We start from the raw sequence: 17,851 nt of genomic DNA, 5'->3' as shown, positions 1-17,851 counted from the left end.
ATTTACATTCTGCCTAAAGAATTTATTTTACCATTTCCTATAGGATAAGTATGCTAGTGATAAATTCTTAGAGCTTTTGTTTGACAAAAGCTTCATTTTGAAGGACATTTTCACTGGATATGTAATTGTAGGTTGATAGTTTTTATTATTTAAGCATTTTAAAGATATCATTATCTTCTGACTTGCATAGTTTCAGACAAGACATCTGTAGTGATTATCTTTGTTCTTCTCTATGCAATGAATCTTTTTCTCTGGTTGCTTTTAAGATTTTTCTCTCTGAAACTGGCCTCATCCCATCATGTTTGGGTTTAAAATTCTTGGATCTATGGGTTTATTCTTTTCATTGAATTTGAAAAATGTATGGCCATTATTTCTTCATATGTTTTTGTTTGTTTCCCTCTGTCCTCTCATTTTTGGACTTGAATTACAAATATGTTAAGACAACTTGATATTAGCCCATAGGTAACTGGGCCTTTGTTCCTTTTTTTCCACTCAGTTTTTTTCTCTGTGCTTCATTATGTAGGGCTTTGTTTTGTTTGAGACAAGGTCTCGCTCTGTCACATAGGCTAGAGTGCAGGGGTGTCATCATGGCTCACTGCAGCTTCAAATTCCTGGGCTGAGCTCAAGCGATCCTCCTGCTTCAGCCTCCGAAGTAGCTGGGACTACAGGCATGCACCACCACATTCAGCTGATTTTTCTATTTCTTGTAGAGATGGGGTCTTGCTATGTTGCTTAATCTAGTCTCGAACTTCTGGCCTCAAGTGATTTTCCCTGAAGTGCTCAGATTACAGGCATGAGCTACCATGTCCGACCCATAATGTTGTTTTTATTGCTGTCTTCGAATTCATTGTTTTTTCTTCTGTAGGATTTAATCTATTTTTAATCCCATCCAGTGAATTTTTCTTTTTAGATAGTATTTCATCTCTAGAAGTTTCATCTGGTTCTCTTATGTAAATTTTACATTGTTGGATGCTGCATTTTGTTGCCTTAAAAGTATCTGTTATGACAGATAGTTACGAGGACTGTCTAGAAAGTATTCGACACTATCAATATGTAATTTTCGGCCAGGTGCGGTGGCTCACGCCTGTAATCCTAGCACTCTGGGAGGCCGAGGCAGGCAGATCACTCAAGCTCAGGAGTTCCAGACTAGCCTGAGCAAAAGTGAGACCCCGTCTCTACTAAAAATAGAAAGAAATTAATAGGGCAACTAAAAAATATATAGAAAAAATTAGCCGGGCATGGTGGCGCATACCTGTAGTCCCAGCTAATTGGAAGGCTGAGACAGAGGGATTGCTTGAGCCCAGGAGTTTGAGGTTGCTGTGAGTGAGCTAGGCTGATGCCATGGCACTATAGCCCAGGCAATAGACTGAGACTCTGTCTAAAAAAAAGAAAAAAAAAACGTTAATTTTCATATTACATGATTGGATACTTTCTGGACAGCCCTCGTAGTTTTAAGTCTTTTTAGGGCAAGTTTGGACTATGCTTTCTTCTAGGACTATACTATCCAAAGCTTAGCTATACTATACAAAGGATGACCATTCTGGAGTCCTTAATGAATGCCCTGGACATTCAAGAAGGACTCTCCATCGAGCTGACTAGAGCTCTAATATTTCCCAGCCCTGAGTGAACTCTAAATTTTTCAGTTAAATAGCCAGTTTAAATCCTTTCTGGTCATTCCACGCCTGGCTTCAATGGAGTTTCATATTACACTTGAACAGCTGAGTATCAGCCAAAGACTCAGGGGATCCCAAGGCAGAGTTTTAATGTTCTATGAACAGCTTCTTCCTCTTACATACTCACCCCTCAAATTACCTGTTTTAGCCTCTCCAAATTTCAAATTTTGTTTCCTCAATTCAGTGAGACAGTTATGCTCTACTTGGGTTCCTTTTCCCTACACTGTGGCCCAGAAAGTGGCTCTAAGCAATACACCAGCACAATCAAAGAAGTGATCTTCTCTTCTCTCAGGAAGCAGAGTGCTATGCTGCCTATTGTCCAGTATTTCAAAACTGTGGTTTCTTATGTTTTGTAGATGTTCCTAGTTGTTTATGCTAGGAGTATAGTTCTGGTCTCAGTTATTCCATCACAACCTGAAGTGGAAGAACTCCCAATCTTGTTTGTCTGGAAGCAAATGCCTCCAGAACTTGTATTTACTGTGTTTTTGAAAATTTATTTAAACTCATTTTTATTTTTTTCAGTATTAATACCCCATTTCTAAGAGATCCAATTGTAATTTGGATTCTTTCCTTTTGGATCCATTTCCTTTTCAAAAATTGCTTTGGCTATTCCTGAATATTTACTCTTCCCTATGATCTTTAGGTCCATATAATCAGTTTTCCACAAACTTACCGGACAGAATTAAATATATGGATTAATTGTGATAAATTGACATTCTCCTCAATATTAACTCTTCCCATATTTCCTGAGTACAAAGTATATTTGTTAGTTAAAGCATTCTTTTATGTGTTTCAGTATCATTAATTTTTTTCAGATAAGTCCCATATGTCTTTTACATTTATTCCTCAACATTTTGTGGTTTTTTGTTAATTTTCTAAAAAGAATCTTATTTTTTATAATCTCTTCTAATTACAGTTCTTACAAAGAAAAGCTAGTTATTTTTATACCAAATCAAACTACCAAACACTATTAGTAGGTCTAGTGGGTTTTCAGTAGACTCTCTGGTTTTCTCAAGTGGATAGTCACATTATGTGCCCATAATAATTTGGTATGTTTTTAAATATTTATATATATTTTATTATTTTGCCTGATTGCAAGAAAATATTAAACAGTAATAAAGGTAGTGACCATAATTATCTTCTTTCCAATTTTAAAGAAATGTACCTATTGACCATTAAACAGAATGCTGGCTGTTGATATATGTTATTTTATGTAATGTTAAGGAAATATACATCTCTATTTATATGAAGAGTTTTTATCAAGAATGGATATTGAATTTTATAAAATCCTATTTCATCAAGAATCTTATCTCTACTAATATAAATTATATTAATATTTTCTAATAATAAATTATCCCTATATATCTAAATCATATTAGGTAGTTGAATTTTTTAATATATGACTGCCTTTTATATATTTATTACTATTTTTTAAATAATTTTTACATATATATTCATTAGATCATAGTTTATATTTTTGTGATATTGTCAGAAATAGAATAATCCCAATTTTATAAAATGTATTACTTTTATAATCAGGAAAAAAGTTATTTTAAAAAGGCTAAAAATCATGATAATAACATTCTACATGCCTACCACTTTTTAAACTTTCTTTTTTTCTTCAGATTCTAAGACTATGATTATAAAAGCTTCACAGGTCATTTTTCACCCCACCCTACATTTTAGAGTATAGATATTACTGTATATAGAAAACATTCCTGAAAAGTTGCTCATAAGACAAAAATCTATGTGTCAAACACCATCATCCTCAAATCTCCCTTTGTAAAATCAGAATATATTTCTAATATTAGTGGTTCTTCTCTCTTCCTAGAACTCCTTCCTGGAATTCTCTTTTGCCAGATATTTGTATGGCCCCATACCTCACTTCATTTAGCTCTAAACTAAAATGTTACCCCTTCAGAGAAACTTTCTCTGAATGTCCTAATTAAAATACCCCCTAATCCATCAATCTCTAACCCTCAATTATATTTCATAGCCCTTCTAAAACACTTTATCCCCACTGCCTCAAAAAGTACTTTATAGATAGTAAGTAGTCTATCAATATTTTTTCAAAGGAACAAATGAATGAAAGTATGTGGGTACCTACATAGTATAATTTGAATAAAAATTTCCCCAAGAATAGTTCCCCCATTCTGGTGCCACACTACCTAAAATGCCCATGGAGGGTATACCCTTCTTCTGAATTCCTCCATAAAATGTGATCACTCTGTAAAGCTATCACCTAAATCACTAGTCAGTAATAACTTGGTAAAGTCATTTCATTTATCAGATTCTTTCTTCCATGATAATAAATTCTCCTGAACATGAACACTGGGGGTTCCACGTAAAGGAAGAAAAATATAAGGAATCTTCAGAAACAAATTGTGGTCCTCTTTTTCCCCATATTAATGATAATGATACCTTTTAACCACCACAAGGTAAATACATCCTGCCTATTGCTCTTGATGGCTGGCTCCTCTCACAGGGTTAAATGCCAACAGAGCAAAACTACAGGACAGAGAGAAAGCGCTTTGAGGAAGAAGCAATATTTGGTCTGGATTATATAGGAGGGGATGGCAGTTTCCCAAGTCCCTGATCTCTTTGGTGAATCATGCCTAAAGGAGATCATTCAGAAAATGAATTTTGAAAGAAGAAATGGATATTGAATATGGGAATAAAGTAGGTTTTTTTCCTGTGGCTTCTCTTACTGGACTTTGAACCAGTTTGGGATTTGATTACAAAACAAACATTTAGGAGTTATCCAATCTACCAACAAAAGAAAAGGAGTACCTTTACTTTACCCTATTCCCACTAAATTTGCCCATCTGGATCTTGAAAGACTGAACAGACACCAAGCAAGCAAGGAAAAGAATTCAGACTCCAGAACACACAGACTGATGTCCTAACTTGTTTCTAAAGCATGCCACTATACCATTATACTGGTGCCAAGCATCAGCAATAGCAGTATCTTTCACAGAAAATAGAGAAAACAGATTTTTTTAATACAGAAAATTCGCCATTTTCCTACCTCATCTCTGACCAAATACCTGTCAGAGTATTATGTCAGCACTATTATATTATTATTTAGATCTCTTCCAATATTCACACTTTACTGAATGGCAGGAATAGCCAGGACCCGGAAGGCCATATATTTCTGGTACAGTTCTTTTCTTTTCTTTTTTGTTTTTTTTTGAGACAGAGTCTCACTTTGTTGCCCAGGCTAGATTGCCATGGTGTCAGCCTCGCTGACAGCAACCTCAAACTCCTGAGCTCAAGCGATCCTATTGCCTCAGCCTCCCGAGTAGCTGGGACTATAGGCATGCACCAACATGTCCGGCTAATTTTTTCTATACATTTTTAGTTGTTCGAATAATTTCTTTCTATTTATAGTAAAGACGGGGTCTCACTCTTGCTCAAGCTGGTTTCGAACTCCTGACCTTGAGCAATCCACCTGCCTCGGCCTCCCAGAGTGCTAGGATTACAGGCGTGAGCCACCACACCCGGCCTGGTACAGTTATTTTCCATTCCCATCTGCTACTGATTCAAAATTCTACATATGTAAAATTTCAAAACCTGATTTTATTTTCTGACTTACTAATTATCAATTTTTAAGTGGATATGAGATTAAAATACAATGGATCTCCATACTGATTTACATATAATAGAATAACCAAAAAATAAAGATGCCAAGTAAAGCAGATACAAGATTCTAAGTGAAGATGAATCTAATTTAGTTATTTAGGTACTGTATACACCTACACACTCTATAACTCAAGACAATGGATTTTATCAGGGATTTAAATTTATCTCTCAACTAATACTACAGTATTTTTTCTTTCCATTTCTTTCCTCCAAGTTCATTCCAATGTATGCATGTTCTATCAATTCAAGTGAGCCCTGTAGCACTTTCCTCAACCTTCTATTACCTAAATTATATGAGGATACACGACATGTACATGTACAATTTCATGCATTGTACATTTCTATTCTCAAATACCTGTTTCCCATTAATTTCAAAATTAGTTCATGCATTTATTTCTATGAACAAAACAAACATGTAATACATTGGATGCCTAACCTCTTGATTTTCTACTCCATTGCTGGAAAGCTCCAATATAGAACCTCCACTGTCAACCACTGCTGATGTCATTGTTTATTCCCTGAGGAAGCTTCAAACACTATTAATCAATGTAATTAAAACGTTCATGGATGATTGCCAGTGTTACAGGTTTGCATTATCATGTTTTAAAAGTCAACAGAGATGGAGTGGAGTAGATATCCAGAAATTCAGTCTTCTAAAGACGATTAACCAGAGAGCCTACAAAGAAGAATTTGAAAAGTTATAAAAAATATACAGGAAAGATATAAAGCATAATGTATCTTGCTATCTAATTTTTAACATTGTTTCAACTATAAAAAAGCTTCTGCATCCTGTGTCAAAAGAGGGCAGTAGCAAGTATTCTACTTATGAAGAGTTAATATTCAAGTTCATGAACATATTACGTTCTTAAGCTATTATACATAGGTAGTAGTATGATATTTACATTCTAGGAGATAAAATGTGCAACTTTCTCCCTTTATGAAGATGTAGTTTTCTTCCTGAAATATGTTAGTAGAAATGTTAAAAATTTTTGATGCATTGAACATAAATGTGCTGGACTAGCCAGGTGTTGTGGCTCACACCTGTAATTTCAGCACTTTGGAAAGCCAAAGTGGGAGGATCACTTGAGGCCAGGGGTTCAAGACCAGCATGGGCAACAGCAAAACCTCATCTCTACAAAAAATTTTTAAAAGAAAGCTGAGCATAGTGGCTCATGCCTATAGTCTCAGCTACTACAGAGGCTGAGGCAAGAGGATCACTTGAACCCAGAAGTTTGAGGCTGCAGTGAGCTATGATGACACCACTGCATATGAGCCTGGACAACACAGTGAGACCTTGTTAAAAAAAAATGTGCTGGACTCAGACAACTTCTAAAACTATTAACAAATTAAAAAATTCATTGATTCGTAAATATTTCATTCTTCTTTGGCTCACTTAGTTGGTTGGTGGGTTGAATAAAATAATGAGAAGTGTCCTTTGCTTATGGCAGCAATCTCATTTTATATTCATACTTTGAATATTCTGTAAGACAGATTAATCTGAGTTGTTTACACTTTCAAACAGTTGAAAAATAAAGTAGTAAAACCACTTGGAATGCCTTTATGTTACTTTATCATTCTTTCCACAATAATTGTTTTGCTATTAGTTCAAAATGCAGTATAGCAAATGGCTTCAAGTAACCTCTTAACCTAACCTCTTAAGCTTTTTTCCCCTTGAATGTCAATATATAGATTTATACATTAAATAATTCCTAAAAAGTTACTTTTTATTTGATTTGGGTATGTTAAAATTTTCACAAAGAGACAGTAACAGACATTTATTTCTAACAGAATTTTTTCATGTCAAAATTAAAGAATACAGAAAAATAAAGCATATTTGAAGAGAAAAGAATATATGTTTCTCTTAAGTCATTTCATGAATATTATGCCCTTATATTAAGTTTAACTACTGGCATCATATAGATACGGAAATAAAATAATAAAAAATTCCTATAAACTTCCACAATAAAATGAAATACCTGACAAAAAGCAGAAATTTCATCTCACTACTACTGATTGAGCAGTACTATCAGTCTCCTTTTTGATCTTATGAACATAAAATGGAATACAAAGTATTTATTTATATCTTAAAAAGGAAAATTAAGAAAATTCCACAGTCCCATCATACTAAAGCTCACTATTATAATGTAATGACAATCTCCAAATTCTGTTTTACATAATAATAACAGAAATAAATTTTACTTACAATTTGAATGTTAAGTAGTCTAAGCATTCTTCACTATTTTCACAACTTCGCAAGGGCTAAAATCTGAACCAGTAGTTCTTTGGAACCACTAGTGGGAATGGAAAAAAGACAGTATTAATATAATTCTATAAAAAGCAATTTGCCCAAAATAGGTGTGATTCAGATAGTAAACATTTATTAAAACAAATCATTTCCAAAGCCTAATGACACACATTTACATAATGAACACAATAAAGAAATTGTTTCTAGGTTATTGAAGAATCAGAAGTTTTTATCAAATATAAAATTTTAAGTCACCAATATATAACGATTATTCAGTAACAACAGACCCCACATACATAGCCTATGCTCCATATTATGGGCTACATTTCAAACAATCAACGGGTTTTTAGTAAATGGCTGCAGGTATAATCCTTGCTCCCCAGAAATATAAAATCAAATTTGAAAAAGAAAATTAGCCCAAAGACTACTATACAACAATGTTAATGATATATTATGGTCTATTAGACTTATCTTCCTGGTACTCACCCCCACAAACTTAGTATCAATATACATCCAAACATCCTAAGTCCTACTTTTAACTTCCAAGCCTCCTCAAATATTCCTGCTTCTTTCAAAGGTTTATCTGTTGACTTAGGCACTGGATCTTGGGCCTTGCTCCATCAATTATTCCCTCCTTTTCCTTAGCCTTCTCTTACTTAACAATGGCTCCTTTCCCTCAACATACAACATTTACAAGACCCTCTCACCTTAAAAATGGAAAAGACTTCTTCCATAATACTATATACTCCTCCAGCTACTGTTCTAGTTCCTTTCTTTCTCAGATATGGTTCTAGAAAAGAAATCTTCTATACTCTGTCTCCACTTCCTAATGTCTCAAGTATTCTTCCTTCTATAGAAGTTTGGCAAAATCTAATGGATACATTTCTGCTTTCATAGGACCTGATGCCTTTGATGTCTTTAACATTGTTTATCATTACTTCTTTTTTTTTTTTTTTTTTTTTTTTTTTTTTTTTTTTTTTTTTATATTTTATTTACCAGGGTCCAAGCCCCAGAGCACCAATGCAGTGGCCACTCTCACAGGCAAGGACCAATTTACTTCTTTTTTTTTTTTTTTTTTTTTTTTTTTTTTTTTGAGACAGAGTCTCACTTTGTTGTCCAGGCTAGAGTGAGTGCCGTGGCGTCAGCCTAGCTCACAGCAACCTCAAACTCCTGGGCTCAAGCGATCCTTCTGCCTCAGCCTCCCGAGTAGCTGGGACTACAGGCATGCGCCACCATGCCCGGCTAATTTTTTATATATATATCAGTTGGCCAATTAATTTCTTTCTATTTATAGTAGAGACGGGGTCTCGCTCTTGCTCAGGCTGGTTTTGAACTCCTGACCTTGAGCAATCCGCCCGCCTCGGCCTCCCAAGAGCTAGGATTACAGGCGTGAGCCACAGCGCCCGGCCTTATCATTACTTCTTGAAACTCTGTCTTGAATTTATCTTTTCCCTCTCAAGCTACTCATTTTCAATTCCCTCTTCCAGGAATTTAAAAAAATTAGTCTTATATATATGGAGATATACCATGTTCATTGATAAGAATACTCAATATCTTAAAGATGTCAATTCTCACCAAATTCATCTATAAATTCAATATATTTCCAGTCAAAAATCCCAAGACAGATTTACAAAATAACTTGACAAAGATAGTAAACTGTATGTGAAAGAACAAAGGGCAAAGTCAGCCAAGACTATCCTGAAGAACTGCCCTACCTAGTCAAAAGTAATTGGAAAATAAGGTAATGGTGCAGATATAGTCAAATACACCAATACAGAAGCCAGAAAAAGACCCATGAATATTGGAAACTTAATAAAGGGCAGAGATAGCATTAAAATCAACAAGAAAAAGAGTTTTTTAATAAATGATGCTGGAACAAATGATTATCCACATAGGATTAAAAAAATTAATCATTACCTCTTACCATTCACAAAATAAACTCCAGGTGTACTAAATACCTAAATATGGGAAATGTTTCTTAAAATTAGAAGAAAATATAGGATATTTTCATGAACTCACAGTTAAGGAAAAATTATTAGATGACCCATGGAAAGCAAAACACAAAGGATTAATAAATTTGACTATACTCAAAATTTTTTTTTTAAGTTATAACAACAGAAACGAAAACAAAACTGAAAAACAAGAGACTAGCAAAAGTTACTTTCCTCTTCCATTCCTAAAAAGTTGGTTGGGGTCAAGGGTGACATCTACCAATTAGAAATATACACAACCAAAATTCTATTAAAGATTTTAATATAAATTATATTAAGACACACCTGGGTAAATGTGATGTGAGTTCTTGTCAAGGTTCTAGTTCTCATGGTGAAGGATGGATTCATGCATGTTTGCTATATTATTAAACAACAGCTATGCTTGGGCTAATTATTTCAATGTGTCATGAAAGAAGGATTATGAATTATCTAGTTTTGTAAAACTCAGGTCCAAATAAGGAGGTTAAAAACAGTTATTTGATTTTATCATTTTCCCATCTAAAGTGTGAAAACTGTTCCCATAAATTGGTTCTTACTAAATACATCATGAAAGTTGAATACTATACTAACCCTTTGAAAAACTTTTTTTTACCATTTTTCAACAGGCTATGTTAATCTTTCTCTGAGTTAATTGTCTCTTAATACAATTCCTAATTTGTGAGCAAGCTGTATCGGCACAGGGGTCAGTTATCTCACTTGTTATTGTACCAACCATAACTGAACAAGCTAACATATCAGAAAGAGAAAGGGTGATTCCATTTACATTACGTTCAGGAAAATATCAAACTACAGGAACAGAAAACAAACAGATCAGTTGGAAGGATTTAATCCTTCCCAAAGGGCACTTTCTTGGGTAAAGGAAATACTCTATAGCTTCTCAGCTACAAACCTAAACAGCATGTAACCATACTGGATACTGTAGGCAACTGTAAAATAATGGTAAATATGTGTGTATCTCAACATATCCAAACAAAGAAAAGGTGCAGTAAGAACATGGTATTATAATCTTATGGGTCCATTATTATACATGCAACTAGTTGTTGACTACATCGTTATGTGGCACACGACTATATATATACACATACACACACACACACATTTATGATAAGAAATGAACTCTGATAATTTGTGACTTAATTTAAGTTCTGTTTAAGATATGTTGATGCTTTCTTTGCCAGGCATGTTTTGGCTTTTCTAGTCTGCAACCAAAGAACCAGACTGGCCAGGTTTCCAGGTATAACCTAACCAATGGTAACTTCTTCAGCCTGTTTTACGATGGTAAAAATGTACCAGGAAAGTATCATCTAAAAATACTATAAATAATCAAACTTTAGTTATTTAATTACTTGATGAACATAGAGACAATAAAACAAAATCAATCTGACTTGGCTGCCCACAGTCAACTAATAGAGCTAAAAATGATATTGCTGTCTAGCTAAACCCTTTGACTATTTTTATCTTCCTAATCTCTGTTACTATTTCACATATGCTTAGATTCTGAGGCAGCAATACTAAGGGTCAGAGTAAGTATACGAAGGAAGTGATCACATTAAGCACATCTTAAAATTCAGTGTATCTCAGAGCTGACGATAAGCAACAAAGATCTGAATATTAATCAATAACCCTACATTTATATGAGGATTGGTTCCTAGACTTACTCAAGGAACAATCTGTAAGATATATTAAATTGTGGAAATGTGTTAACCCAGGTATATTCTGTGAATAAGCAAATTTCCAAATCAAGTAAGGATAAGGAGGTGTAGGTTAGGGGAAAAAGCAACAATCAGAGTCAAGGATTAAGCCCCAACCACTGCACAGATGTTCGAAAAGTCACAAGTTTGATTATAGATGCCTCTTGTTCACCCAAGAAAAGATACATAAAAGATTTTAAAGATTTTGTTTCAAATGGCTTAAGGTAGTCAAGCAATTCCTTTACAGGAGGCTGGAGCTAAAGGTGATAAAGATGTATGGCTGATTTCTAGCCATTAGCAAAATCTAAAATCTAGTTAGGTCTATTCAACAAAGCAAATTGGGAGAATCTTTCTCTTTTAAGGAGGGATAAATTGCCAGTCCAACTATTGCCTTTTTAAAAATCCTAGTGCAGATAACTCTAATCTTTGCCAACTTTTTCACATTCATGATTTTAAAAGAAAGCAGAAAAGAGTTGCCCTTTAGTAGAATCTTCTTAAAATTCTGGTTTGATAGAATTTGAATCCATTAAAGTGAATTTATTCTAGAAGAAAGTCAATAAATAGTTTAGTTAAGAGTATCATTCCTTCTTCCAAACAATGAAGAAAATAGCTAACATTCATAGAGCACGTACTCTGTGCCAGGCTAACATTATTCTAAACCCATCGTATGTATTAAATACATTACGTATACTTAATCTACACAATCCTACAGAACAGGTATTATTATTCCCATTTTGCATATGGGAAAACAGAGGCACGGGTAGGTTTAAGTAACTTGCCTAAAGTCAAACAGCAGGCAAGTGACATAGTTAGAATTTCAACCCAAGCAGTCTGCTACAGAGTACCTGCTCTGAAAATTCTTCTGCCTCATGATTATGTACATTGGGGTTTGTTTGCTTTTTTTAACTAAGACTATAAAACATCTGGGAGGCTGAGGCGGGAGGACCACTTGAGCTCAGTAGTTCAAGACCAGCTGGAGCAAGAGCAAGACCCCATTTCTACTAAAAACAGGAAAAATTAGCTGGGCAACTAAAAAATAGAAAAAATTAGCTGGGCTTGGAGGTATGCACCTGTAATCCCAGCTACTCAGAAGGCTGAGGGAGGAGGATTATTTGAGCCCAGGAGTTTGAGGTTGCAGTGAGCTAGGCTGACGCCACCGTACTCTAGCCTAGGCAACAGAGCAAGACACTATCTCAGAAAAAAAAAAAAAAAAACTAAGAAATAATCACTCAGGGCCGGGCGCAGTGGCTCACGCCTGTAATCCTAGCTCTCTGGGAGGCCAAGGCAGGCGGATTGCTCGAGGTCAGGAGTTCGAAACCAGCCTGAGCAAGAGCGAGACCCTGTCTCTACTATAAATAGAAAGAAATTAATTGGCCAACTAATATATATATATATATATATATATATATATATAAAAAATTAGCCGGGCATGGTGGTGCATGCCTGTAGTCCCAGCTACTTGGGAGGCTGAGGCAGAAGGATTGCTTGAGCCAGGAGATTGAGGTTGCTGTGAGCTAGGCTGACGCCATGGCACTCACTCTAGCCTAGGCAACAAAGTGAGACTCTGTCTCAAAAAAAAAAAAAAAGAAAAAAGAAAAAAAGAAATAATCACTCAGAACCTCTCCCAACCCACTCAGAGGAATTTTTCTACCTACTTCTTTATTGACTCATAATATGAGCTTATTAGAAGGCTTAAAATACATTAAATGGAAATTACATATATCTTATCTATGTAAGTATATAGTTTTTTTTCCCTTTCCAGAAAAAAGTTTCTGTGTGTATTAGTGAACTCTTTAACTCACTAATTCTTTCATATAAATTCTGAAGGCCTTAGGGAAAAAATAACAGTATTAGCAATTCTCTTTCTCCTTTGCTCTCTTAAGTGTTGAGATTGTTTTTTAGAAAGAAATGTTGGCCTGAAGTTCTGTATTATCAAGAAACAGAGATTCTCAGACATAGGTCTTATTCTCTAATTAAAGTTTACCCATATTTCAAGTAAAAGAACTACCTGGAATCGAAACACAACCTTTTTCATGATGCTAGTTAAAAAGGCTCTCTACAGAAGAAACTAGGGGACAAAAGTGCACTTAGTCTCCCAGTTTGAGTCCTAAACAAGACTCAGGATTACCTTCCTTTACCTAATAAGCCAAGGTTTAAGCTTCCTCCCAGAGCCCAGAACATAGGCACTCATGGGTTTGTAGAATATATGATGAATGAATGAATGAAGAAATACATGTTTATTATTATCAGAAGGACTATATGCCATCTTCTCCATTACACCTGGAACACTAAGCACTGTGCAAAAGGAAATAAACCTTTTCCACAAAGATTAAAACATAAATCTTTAGTCTCAGCAGGGCAGAATCTCTTTTAGTCTGGAAAGGTACATCAGGGGACTCCAAGACCACCTCTACATTTGAAGATTTGTGAGGACTCACAGAACTCAGCATAAAACTGTACTCATGGCTACAGTAAGAATACACAGCAGGTCACCAGAGAAAGTAAGAATACACAGCAGTACTCATAGAAATACAAAGAATACTCATAGAAATACTCAAGAATACAAAGCTGGACTCATGGCTACAGTAAGAATACACAGCAGGTCACCAGAGAAAGTCGCAGGTGGAATTTGGAGGAATCCATCTACAGACTTTCTTATGATCTCTCTTTCTCATGAGAGGTCACACAGAGCTTACTCTTCCCCCAGCAACAAAAATACGGCAATATGTGGGCAATGTTTCTGACCAGAGAAGTCTATTAGAGATTCAGCACCCAAGGTTTTTACTGAGGGCTAGTCACATAGGCACTCTCTGCCTTAGTGTATACCAAAATTCCAGACCCCTAGAAGGAAAGCAGGTGTTCAATATAAACCATATTATTTGCGCAAACAATCTAGGCACAGTGAATCACCCTTATCAGTTACTAGGAACACTGTGGGAGCCAAGTTCACAAATCCCAGCCAGGGGCCAACCTTGCAAGCAGACCTTTCTAAGAATAGCTGTCTCAGACCTACTATGTTAACTCTTTTCTGTACAGCACATTATTTAACTTCTCCAGATCTCGGACTCATCTGTAAAAAGAGAAAAATAACAGAAACTCCTTCATAGCAACCATAATTATTATAGTGTAAGTAATTTTTACGGTATTTTTATCCAGTGTGATGATAAGACTTCATGATCTAAAGATCAGTTGACAACAGTGATGAGGAAGATGTAGGAAGAAAGTTGTAGATGAGGCAAAACTTCAACTTAAAACTTAAACTTCAACCCAGTAGCAACTTTTAGAGGACGATAAAACCATAATGATCTGGGATGAAGAGGACACAGACCCTATCCTACTCCATAAAATATATGAGAGATTTAAAATGTTTTACTATTGTAGAGTAACATGATTAAGTTTAAATGCTTAGCTATGGCATAGTAAGAACTACACCTTCACTTCCAAAAATTAAGTAAAAATTCATGAAAGCAGACTTCCTGGAACATTCTCAACTCATTCATATTATAAAATAAAACATAAAAAACAAACTCACTATGAAAGCTTATTTAAGTACACTATCAGAGAACAAAAGTAGAAGAGAAAATTATTCATTAATCCTTTTTAAAATTAATACACTTTCAGGTTCTTACTAATTATAATAATAAGGTAATCATGAAACTTAGAGCTTAGAACAGTACATGTTTAAAAGAAAATTAAGTTTTACAAGGAAAACCTACTTTTTCCTTCATATACCTAACTGGTATCCACTGCTAGCTTATAAGTATTTAATAAAATGATTCAAATTGGAAAGTGTACTCATGAACTCATGTACTCATTAGGACTCATGTACTCATTAGGACTCATGTACTCATTAGGACTCTGGCCCTCAAGTATAGGAAAAAATCCAAAAGATTCTGAGTTTTAACATTACTTCTATCATCACTATGTTACTTCCTCATTTTACCCTCAATTCATGATTTTTTCTTAAATCATTTATTCAGCCTAGCTGTATAATCAATCTACCACAAAGCCACTCTAATTCTCCTCATTTGCACTGATGATGGCTGAATAGAAGCCTATAGACCTGTGGTCCTCTGGTAACAGTTCACGGCCTGTTAGAAACCAGGCTGCTCAGCAGGAGGTGAACTGAGGGTGGGGGAGCAAAGCTTCATCAGTATTTACAGCTCCCCATCACTCACATCACCACCTGAGCTCTGCCCCCCTACTCCAGCCCACCCATGGAAAAACTGTCTTCCATGAAACCAGTTCCTAGTGCCAAAATGGTTGGGGACCACTGCTACAGATCATATAAAATACCAGATTAGAGAAGGTTTTTGGTTTTGTTTCTTGGCCAAGTTTATAATACAACAATGCAAATTAATATGTGCCAGTTTGGGAACCAAAACAAATAGTTTTATCCTATTTTTAAATGAAACATGTCAAGAATACTAAAGCTGTCAGGCAATAAATAGAATATTTTTTCATTTACTTTACCCTGCCCCAAATCAGCTTTTTATCATTCCTCTGTAATAAAGTACAAAGTGTGGTTTTTATTTACATGTTTATTGTAAATCTTTCTATCTACCCCACCAATACAAACTAGAATATAAGCTCCATTAGAGCTGGGCCATAGTACTTTGGATCACCAATGTATGTACACCTCTCAAAACAGTGTCCTAGCACATAACAAGCAACAATGTTAACCTCTGACTCAACTTTTTCTTGTTCCTAGTTTCCTTCTTCTATTTGATTATCTCCAATGCATATGTGGCCTTAGTTTTAAGATACTTTAAATCATTTAGGAAAAAAAAGCAAGCATCTTTTAACAACCAAAAATATGATATTCAATGTTGTTAGAATAGACAGCCTAGTGAATAAAATGGCAAGAAATATATTCAAATACATATTATAATTCATTAACACAAAATTGGAGTAATTTAAAAATTCTTTCCAAATTATGGTATATCTAGGCTGATTTGATATCTCTAGTATATTTCAAACATATCTGGTTTCCTTAGAAAAGGGCATATTTTGAATATTAAATATATACATAAAGCATTGTAAGGGGAAATACTGGAGGTATTGTTCACTACACAAACCATAAGTTTTTTTTTTTTCTTGAGATAGAGTCTCACTCTGTTGCCCAGGCTAGAGTGCCATGGCATCAGCCTAGTTCACAGCAACCTCAAACTCCTGGGCTCAAGTGACCCTCCTGTCTCAGCCTCCCAAGTAGCTGGGACTACAGGCATGCACCTCCACGTCCAGCTAATTTTTTCTATTTTTAGTTTGCCAATTAATTTCTTTCTATTTTTAGTAGAGACAGGGTCTTGCTCTTGCTCAGGCTGGTCTTGAATTCCTGACCTCAAGTGATCCTCCCACCTCAGCCTCCCAGAGTGCTAGGATTACAGGCGTGAGCCACCACCACGCCTGGCCAAGTTTGGGTTTTTAATAACAAATAGCAGTACTTTGAAACGTAATTTATCTTCAAAATTTTTATTCACATAAAGCTTTGAGAGATTATATTCCACACTAATCTGAAGTGAAACAAAAGATTATTTTAATATTAACTATACCATAGAAAAATAACTATGGCTGTTTTTATTAGTGAAATAGTAAAAGAAAAAACATGTTTCTGTACCAAAGTATTTAGAAAGTCAAGCCAGACATGGTGGCTCAGGCCTGTAATCCCAATATTTTGGGAGGTCAAGGCAAAAGGACTGCTCGAGGCTGGGAGTTTGAGATCATCTTGAGTAACACAGTGAAACCCCATTTCTACACAAAAAATTTAAAAATTAGCTTTGGAAGGCTGAGACAGGAGGACCATTTGAGCCCAAGAGTTTGAAGTCACAGTGAGCTATGATCAGGCCACTGTACTCCAGCCTAGGCAACAGAGGAAGGCTCCAAAAGAAAAAAAAAAGAAAGTCAGTCATCATACAACTACATGAAGTTATCTCTATACTTTAATTCCATAATTATAAACAGTTGAAAGTATAATTTTATAATCTAACATAAACTGGTTAAACTTGTTATTACAAGAATCTTTGTCATTGTTATAACTATACTACAAATTTAAAGTTTTATAGATTACTGGTATTTTATTTTTAGGTATTTAAATTTCAAGGAATAAACATGAGGGAAAGCTACTTTCCTTGCTGTACTTTATAGATCATTTTTTAAATTCTACATATATTTACTCATACTCTGACTGTTAAAGAAATTATATACTGAGCTGTAAATTAATTCTTTAGCCAAGAATGAAAGCCATTGCATATTTTTCCTATGAGTTCACACCACACTCAGAAAAAAACCCTGAACTCTTTAACATGGTCTATATAAAGATCATCCTGGGGCTATCCCAGCCCACCTCTCTGACCTCACTCATCCCTTATCTTTCCTTCACTGGCTTGCTAAGCTCCAGCCACACTGGCCCTATTTCTATAATACACTAAGGCTTATTCTTTTCTCTGCAACTCCTGTTCTCTTGCCTGGAAGATTCTTCCATATTGTCAACAGAATGAATTGTTGACCACCATGCAGAACTCACTCTCAGTACCACCCACCATGCAGAACTCACCCTCAGTATCACCCTTGCAGATAGACTTTTCTTTCACTGCCCCCTTGCCCCAAATT

The 17,851-nt window shown here is 35.2% G+C and overlaps 1 protein-coding gene across 5 annotated transcripts in view; it reads right to left on the bottom strand.

Annotated features, from left to right (window-relative positions):
• ELF2 (E74 like ETS transcription factor 2) overlaps nucleotides 1–17,851 on the bottom strand; it is a 113,566-nt gene that overhangs the window by 73,016 nt on the left and 22,699 nt on the right. For 2 of the 5 annotated variants that reach the window (XM_012766297.3, XM_012766300.2), the window contains exons 2-3: nucleotides 7,519–7,606; nucleotides 5,752–5,991 (exon numbers count right to left, since the gene is read on the bottom strand). In XM_012766297.3, the coding sequence (XP_012621751.1) occupies nucleotides 5,752–5,823 (72 nt within the window). In that variant the 5' untranslated portion in view covers nucleotides 5,824–5,991; nucleotides 7,519–7,606. Of the gene's footprint in view, nucleotides 1–5,751; nucleotides 7,124–7,518; nucleotides 7,607–17,851 lie in introns of those variants that run through there. The other 3 variants (XM_076010614.1, XM_020280196.2, XM_076010615.1) reach the window with 3 other exon arrangements.

This window comes from Microcebus murinus, chromosome 15 (assembly GCF_040939455.1).
Source record: "Microcebus murinus isolate Inina chromosome 15, M.murinus_Inina_mat1.0, whole genome shotgun sequence".
Classification (NCBI taxonomy): domain Eukaryota; kingdom Metazoa; phylum Chordata; class Mammalia; order Primates; family Cheirogaleidae; genus Microcebus; species Microcebus murinus.
The sequence above is the reverse complement of the archived record's forward strand: the minus strand, read 5'-3'. Positions and strand labels throughout refer to the sequence as shown.